This window comes from Struthio camelus, chromosome 6, assembly GCF_040807025.1.
Source record: "Struthio camelus isolate bStrCam1 chromosome 6, bStrCam1.hap1, whole genome shotgun sequence".
In the NCBI taxonomy this organism is placed as follows: domain Eukaryota; kingdom Metazoa; phylum Chordata; class Aves; order Struthioniformes; family Struthionidae; genus Struthio; species Struthio camelus.
Genome location: NC_090947.1, coordinates 3,685,990 through 3,706,318, shown reverse-complemented (window position 1 = coordinate 3,706,318; position 20,329 = coordinate 3,685,990). Strand labels below are relative to the sequence as shown.

General features: G+C 40.4%; 1 protein-coding gene across 11 annotated transcripts in view; it reads right to left on the bottom strand.

Annotated features, from left to right (window-relative positions):
- AGAP1 (ArfGAP with GTPase domain, ankyrin repeat and PH domain 1) overlaps positions 1-20,329 on the bottom strand; it is a 403,925-nt gene that overhangs the window by 199,375 nt on the left and 184,221 nt on the right. For all 11 annotated transcript variants that reach the window (XM_068947772.1, XM_068947774.1, XM_068947773.1 and 8 more), the window contains exon 7: positions 6,694-6,821. In XM_068947772.1, coding sequence (XP_068803873.1) covers positions 6,694-6,821 — 128 coding nt within the window. The remainder of the gene's footprint in view (positions 1-6,693; positions 6,822-20,329) is intronic.

Here is a 20,329-nt window from a genome sequence, read left to right as displayed (position 1 = left end):
TACAAAAATGTGCATCTTTAGCATCTACACAGGCTTATATCTGTTGCCACATAGACTGACACTGTACAAAAATTCAAGGTCATGGCAGCAAGCACAAATTTAGCTGAATATCATCCCCACTGTTACCAAGAAAAACACAACTGAAGCTATCATTCTGATATCACTATTTGGTCAAGTTACATTCCTGTCAATACCTGATTAAAAAGAAATGTTTGCAAAATTTCCTCAATTTTGTGCTGAAAACAAAGGCTCGAACCAAGTCAAATCCCACACTTTAATCAAAGTTTTTACGTATTTCCACTTCACTAGTAAGTAAATCAGTAAGTAATTTACCTTGCACATCACAAGCTAAGCAGTGACCTGCATTAAAGGAGGTTGGACTTACCCTCATATTTGCTAGGGGCATGTTCCTGGCTAGTCAATTATACAAAGAGACAAAACACTCACTTGGTCTCTTATATAAATCATCTGGAAGAGCCAAATACTTCATAAAGTATATATGGTACAAATGCCAGGCCAAAACACTAAACAACAAGTACAGGAGGAATAAAGCTAAAATTCTTCTTCTTGACAAGTATCCCAATATGAACGGACTCTTTTTCTGCTCTTTAGAAACAACAGGACGTCCTCCAGAAAAATCATCGCTCACTAACGCTTGAGGAGAAATGAATGCAAGGTCTTGCGTCTAAAAGAGATTAAAGATTTCCAGAGCTTCATGGAGTCTGGCAACAGTTGGAATAAAGCAAGCCTTGATCAAAAGCACAGATTTCAAATTGTGTGATAAGATGCATTTGGTTTCTGCACCTTCTCCTCTTGGAGTGAGGAAGGAAAAGCATATTTCTGCAACAATACAGAAGCCTCCTGGAAAACGTCAGGACACATTTTTCTTCACTAGGTTGTGTATAATTTTCTTCTTGAACGTCCCATGATCTCAGTCTATCATCTGGAAATACTATAGCTGGGAGATCAATTTATCCAAGCCATACTGGTCACATACAACCATGTGTTCAAAGACAGATTTTAGAAGAAACTGTTCACTCCTTGCCTCAGCAAAAGATAGAAATCTTTGAGCACACTGCCATGCTTTTGCTGAAGAGCCTGGAATACAAATTTGACAGTAGATTTCAAATGTAGGTCCAGATAAATAACACCAGAGATTTCAGTAACTCTAGCCTTCCCAAAGATGATCAAATTGTCTGTTCTATTTTCCCATGATAGCACTTTAATTCCTATCCTGTGGGACATATTGTCCATCTCAGAAGCTTTTGCCTTTTCTCATTGTAACTGCAAGGTAGAAGACAAAAAGAGCAGACATGGATGGGACAAACAGACAGAGCACCAAGAGAATCTGAAGATGGTTTGACTACCGTAAGCTGGTGAAGCTTTAACAAATAAACAAAAAAAAAACCACTTTCAGTAAACGTAATAATGTTTCATTAATGGAACTTGACAATAGGCTTCAGTGCTATGCTGGCAGCCAATGCTTTATGAATGAGAAAAAACTAAAAAAAAAAAAACTGAAAACTTCAGGTTTGGACATTATTTAGGAAACCTTGGAAAGCAAAAGATAATAGTAGGTGTGAGGAAAAAAAAAAGGAATGTAACTGTGGTCAAGTGAAGATAGAGAAAGGAGGAAAGAGTACACCTACGTGTGCACCAAGTTTTAACATCTGAGTTCTGAAGAACGCACCTCCATGTACACATGCACTGTGTGTGAAACTATGCAAAAGAGTGAAGGGGATTTTTTTTTTTTTTTTTAAAGAAACTTTAGAGAGTGCTTCGAAATTATCCTGTAGATACAAAGCATTATGATGTATTCTGCAATGGTATTAAATATGGCTTTTGAGCTCTATTCTAATATTTGTTTTGCAGTTACATAGAAAAAGAAAACTGCTTCAAAGCAGAAGGAAAAACTGATTAGGCAATGCAGTCTCTTCTTTATTCAAATGCCCAGATATTTCAACAGAATAGTCGATCCTAAAAGGTCCCAAACTATAATGGTGCCCTCTTAGTTAGTGCTTATCCATAGTCAGGTCCTATATACAGTAAAACAAGCAGGTAGCAGTGAGTGAGCTTGTGTGACAGCCATATTTGAGTTACTATTTAGTAATGCATACATTAAGATCCATACCTCTCTCAGGTATAACACATATCTGGGAGAGTGAAATTGCTGACCGATAAACACTTTTCTTTGTGCTGCAGTCCACGTGTATAATCTCACTGCGAGTGAATCTACATGGTATTACCAATGCACAACATTTTTAAACTCTGGCAGAATGGAAAGTGTGGTGCTGAAGGTCCCTCTCTGTCACAGCCCAGTACCTGAAGTAGAGGTGTACACGCAAGGAAATGGTGCCACTGCAATCCCCTCTCACCGCAGAACTGCAGCACAGCTGAATTCCAGGCAAGATAGCAAGTATGAAAGTACAGGGAGTCTGTGTATTTCAAAAAAGCAGTGGTAGTCAGTGGTAAATATTCCTTCATTCTACCTTCAAAACTGCAGCCCACCAGTACGGTGACACTGCTGGGGCCTCCTAGGTAGAAATCCCACACGATCACATTTGTCTGAAGAAGGGCTTTAACCCAAACAGCAGCTACAGTGTCAAGCGCCACGTGATCATCAGATGCTTTTACAACAGTGTCAGCTTTGACAAGGACACGGGCATAGCTCCAGATAACGAGAGTCAGCAAGTTACCAAGGATAAGGTACTTCACACTAAGACTTCTGGGCACATGTTGAGCTCCAGTAGAGTACGCTTAAAATTGAAGGTGGTGTCCACTTGGGCAGCCTCATGATTTTTGGAATGACCACCTCCATTTTCAGGATCTGCACAGAGAAAGGAGTCCTTGTGCAACTGTTGGATGTTAGCACTAGAGTCCTGTAACTTAAGCATCTTAAACTGTTGATAAGACAAAAAACCCTCCGGATATGCGAGGACATACAGCTCAACACAGACAGTTCCATCCGTACAGGAACGAGTTCTGGGGAAGGAGAAAGGCTGTGTGGTTTCCTGATGAAAGTGGGACTCACACTACTTTGAAATAAAATTCAGCACAGTCTGCAAGAATATCATACCTTGAAAGATCGGTTGGGGGGGGGGGGCAGGGCACAGCAGGGGGGGGAAAGAAAGGTGGGAAAGACATGAGGAAGAAACCAGATACAGAAGCGACTGGATTTCTTCCACTCTCCTGGTGTGCATTTCTTGTTGATAGCAAAAGTAGAAATCTATGCTGGAATACCCTATGGCACATAAGAGGTCCTCAGGGCATTAAATAACACTTCTTCCTCTGCAATCAACTTTGGTCAACTCTTAAAAGTGCCCTGAGGGTGAACTGTTGACAAAAGTACTTCTCAATGCACCAGACAGATCAATTGTTTGCTAGTAGAATATAAGTAATATTGCACCATCCTTCTTGTTGACAGAGTATACGATAGTTCTATCCATCAGGAATCATGAACGATATCCTAGTTTTCGAAAATTAAAGTCTTTGCGTGCATTCTGTACTGCCCTGAAAGCCAACATATGGATGTAAAGTACCTCACCAAGCATCATTGACCTTGGCTATCAAAGGTTTCCAAGCAATACCCTCACCCAGATATGACATGCATGCATCACAAAAAAAGCTAGACAGAAGAAGAAAACAGAAAAAGCACGCCTTTGCAAGCACAACTGCATTTAGCATTTAGAACAGGAAGCCTCTCACATTCCGTGAAACAGCTCTCTGGAAACACATGGGTACAAGAGTGTAGATATCTGAGAGCATTTCCTGGCAGGATGCATTACCTAGGTGTTCATCACCTCAGACTCCTGAACATTAGTATAGTCATGCATCCAAACACACAAAGTAGTCTTTCATAGTTTGAAAACTGAAGCTACCAGGTAGAAGAGCCCTATTAAAGTCTTAGAGTCTTCCCTAAGGTATGTTAAGGGCAAGAATGGGGAAGGTGACACTTCTGGGTTTTTTTTTTTTTTTTTTTTCCCCCCTCTAAAGCCTAATCTCATGATTGCCGAGTCATCTGGAGAGTTTGCACCACAGCGATCCCATTAGAGAAGGAACGGTATCTCATTTTGTCTGAAGTGATCTGTAAGGACTGCCTCTGAAGGCCTTCACTCCTGTGGAGAAAGCCAGTGACAAGGCACTGTTGTGATAACTTTAGTTCACAGTGGAAATCTTCAGTGAAACATCATCACATCACGTCAGAATAGATGTGCTAAAGGGTAAGACATAAGTCAGTCTTCTGGTGAGGATCCGAGATGGTAAATTTTCCTGCGATCATCTTCAACTCAGAATTGCAGTTGCAAAGTTATTTTAAGTCTAGGATAAATTGCAGTTTACTTTCCTCAGAAAAAATGTAGTACTTCCTTTAAGTGTAGCACATGTAGGACATGAAGCAGCTTTATGGGCTATACTCTCAGACACGATGGCAGCCTCAGATGAAGGAAATCTGGCTGAAGTTGCCATTGCCACTGTTAGCTAATTATACCAGCTGGTAAAGAAGGTAAAGAATGTGACTTCATGTCTATTGCAACAAATTGTGGTGATCCTTATCACAAAAACTGCCTTATCTTCATTTTCCTAAACAGTCCTTATCACCAGCAAGAAGTTTGCTGTGTAAGTGAAGAACTACTTATCTAGAATTTGGCATTTTCCTGTCGGTTTCCAAACTGTCCTCAGGTAAGAAAACAGTAAGAACCTAGAAATTTAGTGATCTCCAGAAAAACTTCCTCAACGAGAAGGGCCATCTCAACCACTTTAAGAGGACACAGAAGATACAGATGGATTGGACTGCAGAAAGCATCACCTATCCTCTTTATAAAAAGTCTTGAAAAGTCATATAATATGACCAGCAAGCAGAGTATATTAGGTCCTTCTTGAATCTGAGAGTCAGATCAGCACTGGAAACGGTGCCATTTGGCCTCCACATTTCTGTGATAGCCAGTTTCCTCCTTGACCACTGAGTAAGACTGGTCTCGGTACCAAAGACAGCCCCTACAAGACAGCACGTTTCCTTTTGGTCTAAGCGTATGAGCATACAAAGCTTCAAGCACTCTTTGGAGGAAAAGCATTTCACAAGACAGGTTAGCTCCAAGTGCTAGTGAGGTGGTCAGAGAGCGGGGCTGAAGAAACATTCCCAACGTCACATATGACACTCAGGGGAAGAAATTCTTCTACGAGAAGAACTGTTACTCACTGGTACCAGGAGGTGCCAGGGTTCTTCAGAAGAGGAGTCATGCACCTCAGCACTTGCCATATAGAGGAGGACCCAAAGCGTTTCAGCATTTTCTTTTGGCATAATCACCAGGAGTCAGAGTCACAGTTTCAGGTTGGTATCCGGGCTCAGCTCAAGAATTCTAAGACTAAACTGATATCTGCTTCGTCAGAGTTAACACAGGAGCGGAAGTTTTCCCTAGTGCACAGAAGTAGAGACCAATTGCTATCAGCACAACAGAACCAGGGGGTCCTGTTATATAAAGCTAAACAGAGGACCTTCAGAAGACAGTCTAAGATGGCAAATTTAAAAAAAAAAATACATGTATTACAAAAATCCAAAACCCTCATAAGAGCGCTTCATTATACTGCTTTGTCAAAAAGCACAGACTTTTGCAGTGTGGCAGAAGGGTTCACAGATCAAACAAAACCTCACACAGGTGGCTCAAGACTACAATGTAACTTTAGGAGAAATCATCCGCACATGAGTTTAGACTTAAAAAAAAAAAAAAAAAAAAAAAAAAACACCAAGAAAGCTAGCGAGCATCTGACATTTCAGATTGCTATAGTAGAAATCAGGAGATGTCCGAGTTTCTGATAACGAGGAAACTGGGTCACAGTTCCGGCCATAGACTGGAAGGACCAACATGATAGCCCTACAAATACATCTGGCCAAGAGAGAACGAGCACAGCGGGAAAATGACCTGCTTGGCTGCAAAGGTCTCGGATCTGAAAGACAGATCTTGTACAAACCCAAACTGTGAACGTGCACACGGATTGTGTGCACTCACTTGACACTAGAAAGCAAAGCTACTGGGGAAGGATAACAACATGGAAAAACAGAGTATCAATATGTTTGTGGGTAACAACTACATATATTAGAAAGCTCTGATGTTAGCCAGATGTTTCCAAAAAATATCATACCCATAGCATCAAGGCCACCAGATTTTCCTGCTACACATAAAAGGTAGCATTTTGTTTTGTTTTTAACATAGCATCTACAAGTCATTAGCAACATCCATCGTTATGTCATTAAAGGGGAATCATTTCAATTGAGCATAACAGAGATACATAAGTAAAGCTGCAACCAGTGGTAGCAAGTAAAAAATTCAAGCGTGCTAAGTGTTGAGATATACCAGGTACTGCTGAGCACACAACTGAATGAAACCAATAATCAAGAACATTGTACGGCAATTTTAAAAAACAGCACTGCAAATCCTGCTCCTGTAACAACTGGGCTTCTCAGAGCAGCAGGCTGCTGGGCAGAATCAGCGCGAACAAAGATGGCCTGAAAGCCAAACCATTTTACCGCAGCAGTTTCTTAAAACAAAGTCAAGCCAATTAAAAAAATGCTGCTTTAAACTAGGGATCACTGACACCTTTTAGAGAAAGGCCAACTCCCTACCAAGCAATGGCACTATATGCATTAAATGAAAAAGTAACCTATCAGTTCCTTTTTCAAGCAAGCATTGTATTCTGTACCTGGCTGATATGTACAGCAGAAACCTGGGCAGAACACACAGACGAGTGACTTGGAGAGTTTGGTAAAGACTTGCAAGGTCCAATCGAGAGCTGCTGTTTCTTCCTTGTTGCAACGATCTTCTGGGCAACTGAAAAAAATAAAAAGATAAACACACAAGTAGGTAAGCTACAGTGCACAAAGCATTGTAATTCAAAAATACACAGAAGGACCCAGAAAGGCGCACACACACACAACAGGGCATAGCTACTAAACAGTTTTCCATTGCCAAAGCCTGCACCAAAAACTGAGCGTAATATATGCGATTAAGATGACAGATGCTGGTTTTCTGCAACGTGCTCACTAGTCATCTCCACGTGCAGTTCTAGCTCTGTTCTCCGCACGGATGAAATTGCCCAGATGCTTAACTTTCCACCCGTTAAGCATCACTGAATCACTGACATCAAAGCAGGAGGGGAAAAAGGCAGGTTCAAAAAGTTTAAAAAAAAAAACAAAAAAAAAAAACAAAACACCACACACCACACAGTGTCAAGTATCCAGACAAAAGATGTGCTCAGTTCCCCCGATCACCCCCCACCAGAAACATGATGCTACAAGTCTAAGATATGCTTATAAGATAAACGCCACACTAACAAAGCTTATTGCAGTGCATATATTCCTGTCTTCTTACCTTGCAGATAGACGGTAAATAAGCACAACGTTTTACTAATAATTTTAACTTAATTTTAATCAGATCTTGGAAGGTGTCCTCTATTACCAAATGCCTGTTCATCGGGAGTGCTACATTCCCAGTTCACACACCCCAGTTTAATTCACAAGGCAGCTTGTATTCTCTACTGCCGAGGGATAAAATGGCCTTCTCTTAATTACCAGCTACCACATTGGAACAATCGGTTTTGGAAACACGATACACACACACAAAGCATTTGAAACAGACAAAAATTGAAATAATAAGAACACCTGACATAGAATAACACCCGGATTAGTGCTGCCACGTGCCCATCCCATTTAAACTAATCGCAGAAAGAAGCTATCTCATAACTTCTAATTTTAGTTTTTACTACTTAGCAGCACTAGCACAGATGGAAAAACATCAGACTTATTTTGCAGTTTTTTCAGAAGTTTTCTTCAAACCCTAACCAAAAGCAGCATTTACCAGAGAGGATCAGAGGTCATTAATGTCTTCGTATACAGGTTAACAGGCTCAACGAGATGGAAACACTTGATCTGAAACGCAGCAATTTCCATACATCTACTATAATTTTTCAATTAAAAAAATAAATTACTTCAGCACTTCGTTCTGTGATGCAATGGAATTTCAGTTCATTCTGCTGTTCAGTTCAGGCCTTTGGACAAAGGGAGGTCATGAATACTTAAAATCCTTTACACTGTATTTGTGCCTACCCTTTGGGATTAAGAAGTAAAAATGTCAGTCTTCATAAAGAGAGACTAGTATAATGGCTAATTCAAAATACTACTAACAAAATTTAACTGCCTAGCATGCAGTAATCTTCATGAAGTGAAGCCCTTTATGAAACTAATGTAAACCAGAAGATTCTGTGAATGACAAACCGAAGCAGAAAAGTCAAGATATGGACAGCACCTATTCTTCATAAGGGACAACGGATACTCAAGAGCCCTGAGCCAGGAGATGTTGAGAGGCACAGAACCACCCCAGGAGCAGCAATATCCTTTGAAGCAGTTATATCCCACTAGGGTCAAAATGCTTTTTTTTGTTGCAAAAGGGAAGAAGAAGAAGGAAAAAAAAAAGAGTAGAAAGTGTAATAATTAGAGTTTGTTGAAGGTGTAGAAAGCAACGCTCCAAAAAGCGTACTCCAGTATACTCACACTATGGCACTTCAGTACAAGCATGCTGTATGTGAAGGTATCTGCCATCCAGAGATGTCACAGCACCAGCCTGAGACGTTTAAGTCATTAACTCAAGCAAAATGCAACAGTTTCTAAAGATACAATTCCTTCTACTCCTGCCTGGCTCGACGAATAGACTATTCTAAGATATGATGTGCCGTGTCGTCTTGACTGCTCAGACATTGGATGCTGATCTGATATCAGACTTAGATGCTGTTACTTTTGGAGCAGCTCCCTAATAACAAATGGAGAAAACTCAGCATTTTCCACGGACCATATTTGTTGAGCAGAGTTTAGAGTTATAGCCCACGTGAGGTAGCAAAACATCAAATACTAACGCACATTGAATAGGAAGGGCAAGTATAAACAGGCTGGCTAGTTTGTATTTGTGTGACTCAAGGGCACAACAGATGGCAACATTATTTTTAAGTGATGGGATGTTTTCTATGAAAAGGACGTCTTAAAAAAAGGTGTGAAATTTATTTCATGCCCTTTAAAATAAAAAATATTTTTAAAAGAAAATATGTATTTTGCAAGATTGAGAAACCTTATTTTTCCTATTTAATCACAAAAAAGTTGCGGTTGGAAGGAGTCCCTGGAGCTCCTGCAGTCTAAGCCTCCTCCTCAAGCAGGGTCACCTAGGGCAGGTTGCCCAGGACCACATCTGGCTGGGTTTAGACTAGCTCCAAAGATGGAGACACCACAACCTCGCTGGGGAACCTGTTTCAGTGCTCAGTCACCCTCACAATATTTAACGTTCAGCCTTATTTTAGTTTGGTACTGCCAGGGTATACTGAGACAGTACCTTAACTTTCACTGAAACCAGCTGCATGAACTAAAACAAACCCTGACTTTCAAACAGCACAGAGCTTGCAAGCTGCCACGTGATCACATTAACACTTCTAATTCATTATTTTAAGGTCAAGATTACTGTTTTACTTAAATGTTACTAAATTCTGCAAAGGAGACTGTCATCCCTTGTACCTGTCTTCACCAAAAGGGGTCAGCGAGGCCGAATTGCAACAGTTGTCGGCATCAACTTAAAAAGCCGCACAATCTCGCCATAATTGAACTCAACAGTGTTCAGTCTGTCTTGTTCAGAGAATACAGAAAGATATTTATGTAAATTCCAAGATTATTTTTCCTCGGTACATTATAACATAGGCAGAGATATTGTTAGCAGTATAAGCATGCAATTTCTTCTCCAATGAATGCAATTTTAATAACGAACTGGTCTGAGGCTTATGTTTTTCATGTAAATGAATGATGGCATAACCATGACTTAGTGAGAACGCATGGTATAAAAAATGGCTCGCATATATGAAGAAGCAGCTTCATTAGTTACACCCCACCTCCAATAGGCCCCTTATCATCCTGAAAGGATGATATCAATTAATTTGTCTTCGCCTGGCATATTGATCATAACCTTCATCAGCTAATCATGTTTAAATTACAGAGGAATATCGTAGCACTCTGTCATTTCAGACCCATTGGTTTATTGATCTCAAGTCTGGAAAGCCATATATTAGAATATTTTAAAACACATTAGTGAACGCAGAGAGCAAAGCTAAGGTCAGATTTTAACACATGCATGTGGATTCGTCTTCGTCGTATGTGGTAAAGCCCTAAATTAAGGCCAAAACCGAATTAAAATCCCACATGAATGAAAACTGCCTGCTCAGCAAAAGCTTCCACTCTCGCATGGGAGATAAAATTAGCTAAGGAAAATATTTACCCCTTTTTGTCAGCCAGTATATAGGCGTATAATGACCAGCATTGCATTAAAAGCGGTAACGCACTCTTGTCAAATGATCTCTCTAGGAAGCCACAAAAAAAAAAACAAAAACCCAAGACCGTCTGACCTCACCTATTCAAAAGCACTCCTTGAGTGCTAGCTGGAGGACTACAAAAGCAGCCGCCTTTTTGGTTAGCTCATTTCGGCGCCATTTGAGCCGAAAGGCTCGTTTTGGATTCAGAGGAGCGTTCCCGTTTCTTGGAGGGGAAACCACAGCTCTGACCTCGGACAGAACGGGAGGCAACGGGGCGCGCACCCGCTCGAGTCCGCCCAGCACAAACCGCATAGCTCGCGTGGACACCACCACAAGCAAGAAGGAGGCGAGCCAACAGCTCATCAGTCGAGCAAAGACTGCAGAAAAGTAAAAGGTCAGTCTAGAAATACACAGATTAGTGCTCGAAACGGTACTGTAAAGCTCCCGCAGAGCGGCACAAAGTGCACTTTATCCTGCGCGCTGTAAAAACACCACCATTACAACAGGGCTTCCATAGCGTCGCCTTAAAACTGTGTCGCAAACGCTAACGCACACCGTTCTCGTTCTCAAATTTCTCAAGCCTTTCCCTCCGCTAGAAAAACGACATGCCCCCTAACGGAAATCCCCTTCTGAGCTGCCAAACCTTCCCAATTCCTCCTCCATTTCGGCAACCAGTCTGACATCCCCTACCAGGGCACGATCCTTCCTGCCTCTCCCCCCTCTTCATTAGGCAACCTGCTCTCCTTTGAGGCACCCAGCACTTTCCGCTTCTTTCATTGCGGTCGCGTAGCCGTCACTCCATAATTAGATGGCGTTCAATATTCAAGTGCTCAGGGCTACTTGCCCTTGGATATTAATGGCGATACGAGCTTCAGAAGTACCTAAAGGAGTACCCTGACCCTTCAAAGTTTGCAACATATGAAAGACGTGACTGATCATCTGTGGGGCAATCGCTGGACTGTCAAAAGACCTACTGTGCTCTTTCTAAAGCTACCTTGAGAGCAGAGATGAAACCTAAATCTTGCCTATCAGAAGTCAATAAAAGGGGTTCAGCATATATCTCCTCAGCAGTGCTGCTGCAAATTCACATTTTCTATATCTTCTGTTCCAGAGAAGAAAGCCCCCAAATACACAAAACTTAAAATGGTTGGCACTGAAAACCCCACAGATCAGTTAACTCCTGCTGCCGACATGCTCAGACACAGTAGTTAAGAAGGGAAAAAAACCACAGTTAAATGCTGTGTAACAAGAGAGAAATACACTATAATTATAAGAACTAACAGCAGATCCAGCGAGAACGGTCGTGCTATATCCCCGTCCAGCCCCAAAGCCAGGTTCTGTTGCTGCATCTTTGCTATGGCTCAAGGTGACCACTCATTAACCAACCATTAGTAGTAGCTTAAAAAAAAAAAAAAATCCTTAAACCAATACAGCTTGTTTCCAATAACTACAACTATATGCAGAATCAGGCTGCGTTTGTGAGCAACTGTCTTGTCAGTGTAGGCCTAGGTCACAATTCGTCTGCAAGCACGAAAACAACTCCCAAAACGTACTAACACCACCAAAACGGCTGTGGGAACTGAATGGCTTCCTAGGACCAGGTGGAACCTGTGCTGAAAAACATCCGGCAAGAAATATTGCTCTCCAGGAGAGCTTGATGCAGGGGGTGGTCATACGTAAATACCTTTTTGCTGTTTAAAAAAAAAAAAAAAAAAAAGAGCTAACTTCACTAACCAGTTTAAGACTGCACATACAGTCGAAAAGCTGCACATACAGTCGAAAAGCTTCAGATTAAAACTGAAGGGCCTGTCACTGAAATATGTCAGTCCCAAGGAAGCTGTACAGTTGAAACAGATCTCAGTTCACTTTACATAATGGCAAAGCAAAAATAAATGTTGTTTCTGCCCTGGGGCTTTTCAGGTTCTGTCTCATCCAAAAAAAAAAAATTATTCAATGCAAATACATTTGCTAAAATATGTTTGCAAAACAAATGAATACTGACTTGCTCTGTGCAGTAGATTTCAAGAATAAAGATGCTGACAGGTATTTTAGCTATCTTTAAAAAAAAAAAAAAAAAAAACTGTGTTCTCTCTACTTTTATATACTCAATTAAGCTACCAATTTCAGAGAGATTTTATTGTAAGCCATCTATCTATAGATATGAAAGCTGAAATAAATTTATCTGCAAAGTCAAGGTGTCATCTGCAAACAAGCAGGAATCTGCGGAGAATATGTAAAGAGTTATAAACTAATAGAGAGGCAAAGTGATGCTTAGCAAATATTTAATCTAGGCAACAGAAGATTTATACCCATTTCTCATATATTTAATTTCGGGAACCGCAGTGACTTAAGACATATATTTTGCTTTCAAGTTCTGTTAAGGGAAAGCACGCGAAATTCCTCATCTGTAGGAAGAGTCAAATTTTCGAGTCGGGACAGAAAGGGTCTAAATTCACTCGGAGGAGGACTAGCAGGGCACCTCCTCTCCCCGAAACCAAGGGCTGCGCCTCCATAACGAACCAGCTCCTCACTGTGCTCCTCTTTGGAGCTAATCACCATTGGAAACACTGTTGCCGGAGTAACTGATCCGACAGAGTTGTCTTGCGTTGGTTCAAAAGGCTGTTTCATATGTCAACTCCTTGCGCAGCATCCGGCTGCTTTGGCGGGGGCAGCTGGGTCTCCAAAATCTCATTAGCGCAGCTTCATTCAAGGCGAGGGACAAGAAAGTCAGACCTGAGGAAAAAATACTCCTTGCAAGAAGTTCAAGATACAAGGTAAGGCCGGCTGAGCTAGCTCCACCTCTTGAAACTTAAAAACACAAAGCAACTTCTGTGCTGCACAATAGACCCGCTCAGGGATATCTCATCTAGTCTGAGCACTAACTCCTTTTTTTTTTTTTTTTTTTTTTAAATTCCTGGAAAATGTCCAGCGGAATCAACAATTTGACCATTGCGCCCCTTCCCAAAAAAACCAATGAATAGAGCTAGTGCTGCACCCTTTATGCTGATTGTTGCTTGAAATACCGAAAGGGAAGACTGCAAGCACACACCACCTGCAAAATCCGGTGATATTTCTGGTCATATTTATTCCTGGCCCAAGACTATCATATACTGAGAGGAGCTGCAAAGAGGAGCTCAAGTTTCCAGTAATTTAAATGACAACTGTTTTCTCATAAAAACATATCCAAGACCATTTATAGCCACTTGGTGGCTGGGCACGGGTAAACTCTGGGTTCGGTTAAAACCCAGCAGTTTGTGCAAAAGAGGGGCAGGCAAGAATTATTTGGACAGAGTTATTCTTCCTCTCATTTACAGGAAGAAAACAGCTTTCAATGGATGCTGGAGTGATCACAGCTCACTGAAAGGCATTGGAAGGGACAAACTTCCATAAAAACCTGCTTTAACTACACAAAAAATACCTTTCCACTTAACCACTCTCCCCCCGCCATCACTTTGAATGCCAGACTACATAGCACCTCTGCAGAACATCACTGTCCAACTCACAGCACCCATTAATAATTTGTAAAAGAGAAGGGATTCGTTTGAATGAAACCTGAATGAACAGCTAGTTCTCTGAAAGCGGATGTGTGAGGTTTTGGGGGGTTTTTTTGTTTTTTTTTTGTTTGTTTGTTTGTTTTGGCAAATAGACCTAAAATTTATTATAAGATTTCCAAACTGGAGAGCCGCAGGAACATTCATGAGAATTCCTGATGCGATTGCTTCTCCACATCATCAGAAGATCTCATTCATGTTGATAAATTAACACTTCCAAGGACCAATCCTCGCTTTCAAGAAGTATTTCCCTACATCGATAGTGGTCACCGTATTTTATTGCTGTAACTCTCACAGAACACAGAAACGGATACAGCACACAGCGCCTGAGCTTGCGTCTGCAGCCACCAGGAGGAACATCAGGGAATAAAAGGTTAAATATATTTGAGCTACTTCCTGCAGAAGCCTCGGTCCTAAAAAATAATAATAATCATCTAGCGACCTTAACTCAACCAAGGAGGGAGAGGAAAAGTGGAAGAAGCATAACTGATATAGCAACAAAATCACGTTTTATCAGATGAACAGAAAATAATCTGCCTCTGCCCCTAAGTGCTGCTGATGACAGTTGGTTTAGCCTTTCCAAAGAACAATGTGCTGCTGGAAACGAAGGCAGCTAGCAGCTTATGTTTTTACTGCAACTGCATTTTAGCTTAACGTTCCATGTTTACAATAAATAAGCGTTCAATAAAAATAAATTTATTCCACAATTACATATTACAGGCACAGCAGTAACAACTACAAGAGCAGGCACTAAATGCAAATGTTTTCGAAAGGGAAACATTAATGCAAGCATCCACTTTTAAAGCCATTCTGCCTGTTATTTTAAATTCAAGTTAATTTCTAGCTAAACAACTTTTTACTGCTCTTTTCAAAAGAGACCTTGGCATACCACGTGCCAGCTAGAATACAAAAACAAGCACTAGACTCCTTTAGTATTTGGGCTTGGATGTAGGAATGACTCAGGCTATTTACTAAAAATGTTAAAAAATAAAAAAATTTGTCTGCATTCATCACAAACGCGTTGCCAACGGCAATGCAACATTTTCAACAGCTACAAAATCTAAGGTCACAGATGCGTTAAGGGGGACTTTTGGCCAAGTTTGCAGAGCAACTCGCCGTTCGAGGGCTGGGAAGAACGGAGCTGCTTTCACACGATGCCGGGATGCAATCACAGCACTGTTATTTCAGACAACAACGAACCTGTTTCATAGAAAATTGTCAGCGATCAGTTTAACATGGCCTTCTTGCGTGTGAGCATGTAATACCTGAACGCGGAGGAAAGCAAACGCACAACAGCATGCAGCTTCGTATGCGATTGCAAGAGATGCTGCCTTTAGCAGCAAAATCAGCCAAAGAACTTTTTAACCCGGATCTTTTCAGTGATCCGGTTTAAACCACGGTCCAATAACCAGCAGTAGGAAAGGCAGCTAAAGCACAAGACGTGACCAGCAATTTCTTAAGTTGATTTTAACTCTGGAAGGGGCACGCTGTAAAGCCATACCTGCACAGGGGAGCTCATATTCTGCCCTGAATGCTAATCTACTTAAGGCTCTAACAAACTAGGGTGATACTTGTTGGGATAACTGCTTCAGTGGGAGAATGAAGTGTGCAGGTACCTTCATCTGATCCTGCAGAGCAAAAAGGTCAATCAACATCTGGCAAAAACCTGCAGTGCTAGGCACCAAAAGGCATTAAAAGATTTTAGATGACAAAACGCTTGGTTAGTAAGTCGTCTTTTTTTTTTTTTTTTTTTAAATTATATGCACACCTGCATTTTTATTACTTGACTAAAACCCACCTTCCCTTGAAGCACTGCAGAGTCGTACCAAACAGCCTTTGCTCGTCTCATCTCCCCGTCCTCTGTAAGCACCCGTGCACAAGCGAAAAAGAAAAGTGTCTCAAGACAGCCTACCAGTTATCAAGGAAGTAAAGTGTTTAACATGAAATATGCTTCTTCCCTTCTACGAATAAGGTAAGTGGGTAGATGTTGAAACCATTATACACACTTAAAGTGCTGTTATTCTGTTTCAGCTGTCACAACTACCTGCTTTTACAGGTTCAAAGAGCCCAAGAATCAAAAAGGGGACTTCAACCAAAAAAAAAAAAAAAACCTACAGGGGACATCGTTTTAAACAACGTCAAAGGAAATGCAACAATTTCAGCTGGCAAATCATGAACCAATGTGCTATTAAAATAGTTGGCAAAGAACAAAAAAGCACTGCAGACCACAATTTCACATCCATGAGTAGGTAAGCTACACATAGAAAGCGTTCCTGCCTTCCCTTCCCCGCTGCTCACCAGCTGCTCTGTACCCCAGAGCTGCCTCATCAACTGTGCCAACAAAACTGCTGTCAAAAGTCACACTGTAAACTGGGGAAAGAAACTGAAGTGACTTTAAAAAGAAATGACTTTTGCAAGACAGCTCATCAGCCCTTTTCTCTGTTCCCTGTGCCTCCTTATTTTGACAATGGAGTTCCAACTCTTCCAGCACTATACAGACTTGTGCAGAACTGACAGACAAAAATTATAAAAATATTTCTGCCTTGCTTCATTTTCTTTAGCTGAGTCCACTTCTTGTACAGTTAAGTGGGGCAGAAATGGAAAGGTTCCAGAAGCATCAAATATTCCAAGGTATAGATGTGCAAGTGCTACCTGAGATCATGCACTGACAGAGTTCTTTACTGTCCGGGTAATATATATATATTTTTTTTTCAGTCCTGCCATAACCTACCCATTTGAATGCCTAACTTTTTTAGGTGCGCGTTCTGCATTCCTGTTGGCACCCCTACAAAATGATCCTCTACTATAGCCTTTTCCATTTTTACTCAATAATTCCTTTCCATAAAAGCTAGCTAGGCATTGCTGTCAATGCCAGTCGATTATCTCCCTTTAGCCTCTACCTACATCGCAGGATATGGAAGAGAGATTGAGAAGTCAAAGCTTCCAGGGGGAGACTTCTGGAGACAGAGTTGACCTTGCTTTGTTTGTAAAAACTGAGCTCCTGGGTCATTCTTGAAAGCACACAACACAGGATAGATTAATGCTTTCCAAAGCCTTTTAAAATGCAATGTGTTAACTTAGTAATGCTAAATAAGCCCATTTTGTCTTTTAAGTTGCAGAGAAGCTATCCCTCCTAGGCTGTGCAGGTAAAAGTATGCAAATAAACTCATCTTTTAGAAGCGTTTGTATTTAAGTGTTGTCACAAGCAGAATTTTCTAAGAAGAAACAAAATCCTTCACTGTCTGTGAATGAACACTACATACTGATGTACGGCAGACTGCCTTCTCCAAATACAGGCGGTTCATCCTTAGGGGATCTGTTTTCACATTAAGCTAGAACGCAGACAAAGTTTATTTGAGATAACTCAGGTAAGAGCTTCAAAGTTACTCCTGAAATGAGGGAGACCATTTTTAATACAAGATTCAATTCTTATCTGTATTCCATTTATCTCTTTGTATTAAAACAAATTTATCTTCATTTATGTCTCAATTATCTCGTAGGGTTGTTAATTTGCTGGAAATGAAGCTATTGTGTAATTGCTCCTATTAACTGGGGGACTTAAATGCCAACTGTAATAAACAGTTACCTTCAGGATGGAACAAAGTCAAGGCTGCTAACATTAATTTTGGAATGGAAAAAAAATTGCTGTAACAGCCAAGTACACAACTACGAAGCTGGAAATACTGCTTGTATAGAAGGTGAGCAAAGTGGGATACTATATATCTAATCCCATGTACTTGGCTTACCCATATCAGGCTTCACTTTCTCTCATGTGTGCTGGTTAAAGCTTTCAAACTACATACCATTGCTTGATATGTCCATTTATGATGTTCTGTGAATAACAGGCTGATATATCACTGAACAACAAGTCTACTTTCGGCACATTACTTACTCTATCAAATAGGAAAGTTCCATGCCAAGATATAATCCAAGTCATAAAGAAGAAATACACCGTCCTAAGTCTTGCCCTAACAGAACTGCTGCATTTCTCTACACTGGGTATTTTTTTTTTCGGGCTGAATCTGCAAAGAAAAACTATTGCGACAAATTATCCTGGTCCCACAAGAAGCACAGCAGCATAAGGGTGAAGGCAGAAAGGGTTGTGCCCACCATACACAACAAGATCCCCTGCCGATGCAGCCACTCTTGAAGTACCACCTTGAACACACAAGTCACACAGGCCAAGTTATTCTTCATTAGTTTTGCTCGTTCTGCTAACAATATAATGGTATAACGCAACTTTGCTCATACATCTGCATTTCCAGTAGAACAATTACTATGCTACCAAAGTATTTAAGAGATGTGAGTGTTTTTACCAAACTAATACCAAATCAAATGATAGAGCAAGATGGCCAAAACTTTGGGTTTGCAAACAAATTCCATTTCACAGTAATCCAAATGGCTCGAGTAACTCGGCAGTCAAAGCCTCTGCCTCCTACAGACAGTTCCATACGCCACCTAAACCCATCCTTAACATCTCCGTCGTAACAAATCAGGACGCTGAGTAAATAGCTGAAAAAGTGGCAGAACTCACAGCAACACTCTTTAAAAATGCGAAGAATAGAAGAGATGTATGTGTTGAACAGAATGAGTACTACAGAGGAAAGCTGGTAATTATTACACCTTGCACACAGGCTGCTCAAAAGACCTTTAAGTTGCATCTTATTCCAACAAAGCTCAATGCTTTCACTCCACTAAAATGATTTTATAACTTCTCGGATGTAAACAGTTAGCAAGAATTAAGCTATCTCATAATACAGTTGAACAAGGACTGTTTGCACGACCAAGTGAATTTTACACTGCAAAACACTGCTTCGCAATCACCACAATTAACAATCAGTTTCACCTACAATGGGCTAATTTGATCGACATTTTTAAAAGCTTTTAACACACTTCCCTTCAAAATAAATTTAAGACTGCACCTTAACAGTGCCTTTGACTTTTAGTGATGCTTTTGTTACAATATAAATTTCAGCCTTGGGTCTCAGAATGAATGATTGCTCATTTTACCAGATACGGAAAGACAGCTATACATGAGGCTCAGAATTAAATATCTCAAATCAATGCCAATATAATTTTGTTCTACAGGGAGCAATATGATTAACACTGTGTATCACTTAGTCCACATGTTGATGCAAATCATCATCTCCTAAGATAAGGTAAGCAAACAGGCCAATAAATCCACTACAAGCTGGATAGCACATGGCATCTAAAATATAAACATGGGGAAAAAAACAAATAAACAAAAAAGCCCATGTTTTCTTCATAACTCAAACTGTGATGCAAGTAGAAAATATATGGCTTGGGGATTTCTCAGGCAAGCACTGTGTCAGAAATATTTCTAAGGTAAAGAGTTTTGCGCACAGATTTACTTAATCCGTAAACCACGAAGCTCTGCTGGTCTTCCCATTACAACGGTATCAAGTCATAAATCCTATTATTTCCTCCTTAGAGGCACCATCTTAAATTAAAAGGTTAAAAAAAAAGTTGAAATACAAGTGTAAGAAAAAATTCAAAAAACAGTATGTTCAAATACAACGATGTCAAACTGTCGTGTTTCATAACTCACCCATAAGTAAAGCAATTGGGTTTCTAATTACCTTTTCAAAACATAGAATTAAATACTGCACAACAAAACTACGCTTAAAAATTTTAACAACCTGGCAAGCAATTTTGTATTTACATTTTGAAGTGACTTAATGCAAAACTTATTTCCTGGGGCATACTATTAAATTACAGTTTAATAGACAACTTTACACTTTCTGAGGGATTAGGCATGTCCTATAAGCTCAATGCCACCACACAGGCAAGGACACAAACCGTGATGGAAACCTTTTGGTTTCATCAGCAAGAATGTGAGCTATGTCTATCACCCACAGCTATTAAAAATACAGCTATTTACATTCATGCAAATCATAAATCTAAATTAATTTGTGCCTCATTTCATAGAAGATTTTTGAAATCTTTCTTAATTAAAAAATTTGAATTGTGCACAAGACTTGCATTGTTACCAAAAAAAAACAGGCCTTTTGTTAGAATAGCCCATGACTTAAAACTGCAAAAACGTTTTAAAAGTAGTTTCCTAACAAATCAAAGTCTGTGAATCCAGGGATACAACAGTGCCTAGAGCTCAAAGAACTGCATGTCCACATAGCACGCCTGGTCCCAAAATATGGGCTGCGTACTAACCGAGCTGCAGTGTGAGCTCCAAGCAGCGTAGTTGGTGAACAGGAATGAGGTATCTTTGAACTCCAAAGTATTTCAATAGTCATATAACACTAGCCAGTTGGTCTCAACTGCTCTTGCCTACAAATCAAGGGCAGAATTCAGTATTACCTTCTCGAGCCTATTACCTGTCTAGAGCCAGTGATCACCGTAAGCATGGATGACAAAAGCCATCCTGCTCCATCTCAAGATGGTCCATAAACTTCAGATATAATCTGCTCTTC